Source organism: Coptis chinensis, chromosome 3 (genome assembly GCF_015680905.1).
Source record: "Coptis chinensis isolate HL-2020 chromosome 3, ASM1568090v1, whole genome shotgun sequence".
Lineage (NCBI taxonomy): Eukaryota > Viridiplantae > Streptophyta > Magnoliopsida > Ranunculales > Ranunculaceae > Coptis > Coptis chinensis.
In genome coordinates, this window is record NC_141458.1 from 94,521,896 (window position 1) to 94,529,458 (window position 7,563).

At 37.9% G+C, this 7,563-nt stretch overlaps 1 protein-coding gene across 1 annotated transcript; it reads right to left on the minus strand.

The window, feature by feature from the left end:
- Positions 1-1,227: 1,227 nt before the first annotated feature.
- Positions 1,228-2,499, minus strand: LOC147511788 (uncharacterized). Its single transcript, XM_086598559.1, has 2 exons — positions 1,838-2,499; positions 1,228-1,513 (listed from the first exon to the last, which is right to left on the minus strand). Exons 1-2 carry the CDS (start codon positions 2,497-2,499, stop codon positions 1,228-1,230), a joined length of 948 nt encoding a protein of 315 aa, XP_086454685.1.
- Between the last annotated feature and the right edge of the window lie 5,064 nt (positions 2,500-7,563).

Genomic DNA, 7,563 nt, shown 5'->3' on the forward strand with positions numbered 1-7,563 from the left:
ACCCCATCCTCACTTGCGGTCCCTCTTGGCTCCCATCTCAGAGCATTTCTCCCCTACCCCTACTCCTCGCTTCTACCACCTCTACTTCCTCTCCCACTTGCAGGGTGGTTGACTCCCATCTTCACTTGCGTCACTTGGCTCTCATCCTCACTACTTGTACCCCTACCCCTACCTCTAACACCTGCCTGCCTCTACCTCTTTGGCTGGAAAATCACCTTCAACAACTTGACTCCCATATTCACTTGTAGGCGGTTGGCTCTCATCCTCACCACTTGTACCCCTACCCTACCACCCTGCCTCTACCTCTTTGGCGGCAAATCACCTTCAAAGAACTTGACTCCCATCTTGTGCATTGATTGGTCCGAGAAGAAAGGGGTTTGGGAGTGGCCTTGTTCTTGGTCTCCCCGGGCCTTCCTCTTCCTCTATGAAATTCTCTCGGCAAAGAAATGTGCAATGGCGTTGGCTTCTCGTGATTGACATTATCTCCCACCGACCTCCTTGACAACCTCGGCATTATGCCCATAAACTTGGCACCTTGAACACCTTACTGCCCGTTAGATTCATCTGCACCTCTTCTTATTCACCCCTTTGGCCTGCCAGGCTGTCTTTGTCTGATTGGTGGATAGATATACTCTTCTTGAGTAGGCTGTTACAAACACACTACTATCAGATAACATACTACAACTATAATACCAAACATGAAATGGAGTGCAACTATACTTACAATAGGCCATTTATCTTCATGCAAGTAAGGTACAATGTGACCAAAGACAAGCTCTTTTTGTAAGTTCTTTGCAGAGAAATAAGGGCTACAATACCTAAAACAACACAAATGGAGGTATAATGATTCACAGAAAGACATAAATGATTCACATAAATGACTCACAGAAAGAAGAAGATAGAAATGACCCCTTCACAGAAAGACAGACATAAATGATTCACAAAAAAGACATAAATGATTCCACAGTATAGCAGAAATTATTCACAAAAATGATTCATAGAAAGACAGGACATAAATGATTTTTAAAATGGGGGGTTTAGTCAAAACGCTATCCAACTTTGGGGGGTTTAGTCAAAACGCTACCAAACTTTGGGGGGTTTAGTCAAAACGCTACCAAACTTTGGGGGGTTAAGTCAAAATTCCCTTTAACAAAAAGACAGAAAGACAGGACAGAAAGGATTCACAGAAAGACAGAAATGATTCACAGAAAGAGAAATTCAATGATCTTACTCAATCCATTGTTGCCTCCTTGGTTTAATGACAAATTTACAAACATGAAGGCAAGGAATGCCAGTGACTTGCCATTCATGACAATCACATGTGTGTCTCTTTAAGTCCACATTCCACCATTTTCCAGTAAAGACATTAGTCACTAAAAATGTGCCTTCAATTGCTGAACCACTCACATTCAAATTTCCAATTTTGCTGCTAAGGTCAATAATAATATCCTTAACCCTTGGCACTAAATCATTATCATTCCATAGCTCACATTTCTTTTCTGTCATATAATAACTTCATTTGCAAGATCATCACTTGTGAAATCATTTTGACAATGGGTTTGTCCCCTAGCCATCAATATATGACTATTCCATGCTTTCAAAAGTTGTTAGACAAATGATCGGACTTACACACTTCATCAAAGTATGATCTTGCCCACAACCAGGTCTTCACCCATCGGATAGTCTTTTGCTCCCTTTGTCAAGCTTTTCCGGCTCATCTCATCCATCGGTTTTGTAAACTCGACTCACGAATATGTTTTGGCAAAGACTCCGGGCTTCAAGCTCAACTCCCTCGTACTTAGTTTTCATGTTCTTGACCATGTGTCTGAAACAATACCTCTGGTTACAACCAGGGAAAACAGTTGTAACTGCAGAACACAGTCCTTTCTGCTTGTCAGAGATAATAGTCAACTTCTGAGGGTGCCTATTTAAGTGTGGTGCCATCTTCTCTAGAAAATCAGTCCATGTCTCTGTATTTTCAGCAATACACAAATAAAAAGCAACAGGGAACAATCCATTGTTACCATCCAATGCAATAATAGATAGGCAGACACCTCCATGCTTCCCCTTCAAGAAACAACCATCGAGTCCTATCATAGGCCTACAGCCTTGCACAAAACCATCTAGACTAGCCTTGAATGCAATACACACAGTCGTAAAAGTATGGAAATTTTCATGTCTAGAGTGCTTTGCAACACTTCCTGGGTTAGCTTGCAAAAGCTGCCTACACAACTCAGGTAATTTTGCATAAGAAGTATCATAACAACCATGGATCTTCTCCATTGCCATGTTCTTTGCATGCCAAGCTTGCCAATACTTAATCCTAACCTGATACTTATCCATCATTTCCACCATAACATCATTAGGTGTGTATACCCTATAATGAAGCCTCATTTCTTTCTCAAGTCCAAGGTTGCTATCCGGCTGATTTGCCATTGGATTCTTGTCTTCCCTATCGGACTCACATGTATGTGTGTTCACCAACTTCCTACACTTCATTGTATGTTTATTTGGTAACACCCTCACATAAATCATCCGGGGGACCATCGACCTTGCATTTCCATTCAATCTTATTACTATCATTTCTTGTGTATTCAGCAACAAACTTATTACTAATAGCATAAAGTCTGACATAATCCCTACACTCATACCTATCCTTCCAGCACTGCCCAACCTCCAACTTCAAAGATTGTGGAACCCCAACCACTCCTTCATCAGTTGGTATGTTGTATGTTTTCTCCAAGACCTCATTTATCCTACCAACATCCCTTTCATCTACAACATTATCATTTCCTCTCAAGTTTTCTTCAACCAACTGCTTTTTCTTCACTATCACTCTCTCTTTGTGATCGTATGTATTCTATTCTTCGATGAGAACTCACTATGGTAAGCCTCTTACGCATCAATTTGATCCACATTTAATCTACCCCCTTCTGTATGTGCTCCACCAGTTTGGGTTTCATCTACATATGAAATTAAAACCAATGTAATTAGACACTGTAATAGAAAAAGGTTACATATGAAATTAAAACCAATCTAATTAATATACCATTATCGGTGGTCACATTAAGCGATTAAAGAACATGGTCATCCACTCCAAAGTTTAGAAAATCCAAGTTGAAGTAGTCATCAACAACTTCATCTAATGAATAAGGGGTAATGAGATATGTAAGAAGAATAAATGAAAAATAAGCTCAAAAGTAAACCCAATAAATGAAGATGTACCTGCAACTTGAGAAGAAGAGGCTTGGGAAGTATAGTTTGCCTTACTTTTCTTTTGACTCTGTTTAGAGTGCGCTGCGACTTTAGCTTTCTGGTCTTCCTTCAGTAGACCAACTAGTTTGGGTTTCCACCTCACCCAAATGGTCCCCTCCAAATGATTCACCACTTAAAGTCTCAAATGGACCCACTACCATCAATATTGTACTCTAAAAGTTTTCTACCCTTACATGAACCACTTGTTAAGTCCACAATCCTATTAACTTCTTCCACAGTTGGCCACTCATCGAGATCAAATTCAATCCCCTTCTTATAGTGTTTCCCTCCTACATTTACAACATCATCATCACTTACTTCTTCCTCATCGTCACTTACTTCTTCCTCATCAGCACTACTACTCGACAATTCCTCAACCTCAGTAATTTTCACATACAAATTAGTATATCCACTTCTATCGGCTTTTGCATAAACCCACATATACTTCAAATCATCATCAGAAACTAGTTGCCTTAGATTTCCTCGTTCATTCCAATTAATCTCCAATATAGGATTACAGTTGCAGTCAACTTTTTTTGTGATCCACTCAACTAATTCTGCCATGTTTGCCTTCTCGCCATCAATTAACTCTGTATTTAGTTCATGCCCACCCATATACACATTACGCCTAACACCATCCCTAGTAGCTTCTCTCCATTCACCATTAATATGCAATTTAAGAACTCGATACCTTAAAGCAGCCATTTTCTCTGAAACTACAACATACAACAAAATGAGAATTCCCCTTACAAGTAATCAACCTAAACCCTAAAACAAAAGGGTAGAAACACATAACAGAGAGAGAGAGAGAGAGAGAAAGACTGTGAGTACAAAAAATGAAACAAAAATGTAATCTCCACATACAGAGATCGAGAGAATCAAGAGAGACTTACCAACAATCTCCACATACAGAGATCGAGAGAATCAAGAGAGAGAGAGAGAGAGAGAGAGAGAGAGAATAGAGAGAGAGAGAGAGTTAGATTAGGGCAATATTTGGGTGGTTTTCCCAAATGGGTATTACGTTTTAATGTGGCGGGAAACCCAACATAAGGGCAAAATGGGTATTATGTAAAATACGAGAGAGAGAGTGCAAGAATTAAATAATGGCAACGTTTGGGGGGTTTTCGCAAAGCTAGGTTTAACGTGTTAATGTGGGTGGCAATATTTCATAAGGGTAAAATGGTCAATAGCTAAAATACCAACGTCTGTTACACACAAAATTGACGGAGTGGGGGGCAAACTCAAATGATTTTAAAAATGGGGGGTTTAGTCAAACCGCTACTCATCTGTGGGGGGTTAACTCAAAATTCCCCAAAAAACATTGGTTTATTAGAATGTTTTTTATTAGTTTTTTTTTTCATACTATTTTTTTTATTGATTATATTATTACTATAGTTGTGAAAATTTTGAGGGTGTGGTAATGGAAGTTTGCTAAAAAATTGGGGGTGTGAGTCCTTATAGTTTGAAGATTTTTCAAGGCAATTAGTTATGTGCTAGTGGAGTTTTTCTAATCTCAGAGGGTGCGACTGCACCCGCACGTACCCCTATATCCATCTATGATTATATTCCTTGTCTATCAAGCTGACTCAGACTTCATCTTCATCTCCATCAGCTCCATCTTCCTCATCAGACTCATACGCATCCCTTGTTGCGCGGATCGCACTTTCTTCTTCCCGCGCAGTTTTGGCAGCTTCTTCGCTCTCCTTTGGTTGAGTCAGGGTTTTTCTAGCTGCCACAAATAGAAATAATTAAGTTTAGGAAAAGAAATAAAAATAGAAATCAGTGAGAAAATTTACCTATCAATGCATGATGATTGAGATCATTGTATCTCTCATCAAAATCTTTGTCTTCTTCTTCAGCCACCTCTTCTTCTTCTTCATTCTCACTCTCCACTTCTTCTTCTTCACTCTTCTCCTCCTCCTCCTCTTTTTCACTCTCCTCCTCCTCCTCCTCTTTTCCACTCTCTCTCTGTATCATATATGATGACTTCTCTTTGTCCGCCCTTTCTCTCTTTTTCATTTTCCTTTCTCCTCTCCACCTCCTCTTCACTACTATCTGCCATCTCTTTTCACTCTCTGCTTCAGTACTTCACCCTTTCTCTTCTACTTTCTCTTCACTCTTTGCTTCAATACTTCACCCTTTCTCTTCTACTCTCTCTTCACTCTACTTATATAAAGCATAAACTAGCTTGTACGGGCTCGTCTCTAATCGTTTTACGTGATTCTGATATTCTGTATTATAAACCCCACAAAAGCATAAACTAGCAGTTACGGAAAAGGTTAATTAGACTAAACCCCACAAAAGTGTATGTACCAGTTTATATCATTTTATTCGAGTTGAAGACACATACAAATGAGATATTCATGATCAAACATAGGGGAAAGAAGAATTTTTTTGGAGTTTTACTAACTAATATATGAATAGGGAAATTAATTAGATACATTATAGTATTATAAATTCATTTTGGGAATATATATTTAATGGTACGATTTGATGCTCAGGAACAAGATAAAACCAATGCTCTTTGTCAAGGATATACCAGCTCCAAGTCACTTGCTTTTTGCGGACGACATTATTATCTTCAGCAATGGAAATCTCATGTATCTTAAAGTAATTTCAAAGTTATTACTTTCTAGATGTGAGAAAACCTCAGGCCAGACTATGAACAGAGACAAGTGTAAACTTTTTCTAGGGAGTTTTACACAAGATAGGAGGGCAAGAGCAATTCAAAAGTTGCGCATATCGGTGAGCACTCTCCCAAAAAAATATTTAGGCGTCCCACTCATCCAAGGCAGAGTCACAAGAGATGCAAGTTTAGTCAATGAAAAAATTAAACTCAAGTTGTCTAGTTGGAAAGGACGCATGCTTTCACTTCAAGGCAGATATACACTGATCAAATCTGTGATCGATTAGTAGCATGCCTATATACAATATGTCGATTTACAAGTGGCCTCAGAGTGTGATTAAAGATGCCAAAAAAGTGATGAGAAATTTCATATGGAGTGGTGACCAATCTATAAAAAAAGGGAGTAACTGTTGCGTGGGACAAGATATGCAAACCTTACAGAGAAGAAGGGCTCGGTATTAGAAAACTTGGAGAAGTTAATCGAGCAATGCTCATGAAGTTAGCTTGGAGGTTTCTAGAAAGGAAAGATGATTTTGCAATCTTTACGCAAAACAAATATCTTACAAGAAATGGTGATGTGATAGGCTACTATAGGCCAACTTCTATATGGCAGGGCATCAAAGAAGCAATGCGAGAAGTCAGACCAAGAACTCAATGGGCTATTGGTAGTGGCAATCTTGTGGATATCTAGAGAGACAATTGGCTGAGTTCTGTTTCACTCAAAGATGCACTGAATCTTTGTATATACCTAGTGTTGATTCTGAGTGAGATGGGAACTTGTCACAATGTACTCACCATTTTTATGTTATTTTTTTTTTCCTTTTAATACAATCGAACGAGCTTACCCACTAAAAAAAATTGATATGCATTGCTTCAATGTTCACTTTTTTAATCATAAAAAGTTATGTATCTTCTTAATGTATTATTTTGAAGTCTAAAATTTCTAACAGCAATTTCTTTCATTATGTGAAATTGTGAATTCATTGCATTTGTATTAGATTGTTAATTTTGGTAGTATATGTTCTGAAAATGGTGGTTGGATACTTAAATATAATTAAATTAATCTAAGTATCGTAACTTGATGAGGCTAATAAAAGGACGAGCGTATTTAGAATTGGGCATGCTCTTTCAACAAGCTCATGGGAATAAGACTAATGGAAAAACTAGAAATTGGGCTCTAGACACTTTCTTTAGTGTCTTTTTTGTCTAGAGAAAGACCAATATTATCTTTTGATTCTACTCCAATTTTAACAACATGTCACTTTTTGGGTGTATTAACTGTTTTTAAAACTTCTTATTTTTCCTTTTTACCCTTTCATTTGTAACTGCCAATTTCTTCCACAAATAAATAATAATGAAAAATCTAATGTGCTAAGTCGTAGGTGTGTGTGTCAATCGAGGCCACTCATCAGGCAAGGGTGCGTGTGTATTGCTCCAAGATGTACTGCAATCAAATAATACAATTGTCTTATAAAAAAAACCCATTTGTCCTTTCACAATTTCACAATTTGAATTACATCAAACAAAGCTTAAACATGATATTCAAAATTATCAGAGATGCATTTTAAATTGTTAAATTTCGTATTGAAATTAGTTGTAATCAACATACATTTTTTCCGTTTTTGAAGTTGATGTTTTCCACATTGTTTTGGTCTCTCTAGAAATTCATCTCACTTTTAATT

Excerpts from the sequence above, each read along its gene's own strand:
- LOC147511788 (XM_086598559.1), bottom strand. The coding sequence starts at position 2,499 with ATGAAGTGTAGGAAGTTGGTGAACACACATACATGTGAGTCCGATAGG. Across the intron at positions 1,514-1,837 it reads TTCCCTGGTTGTAACCAGAG|TTATTATATGACAGAAAAGA; the intron begins GTATTGTTTCAG and ends TTGCAAATGAAG.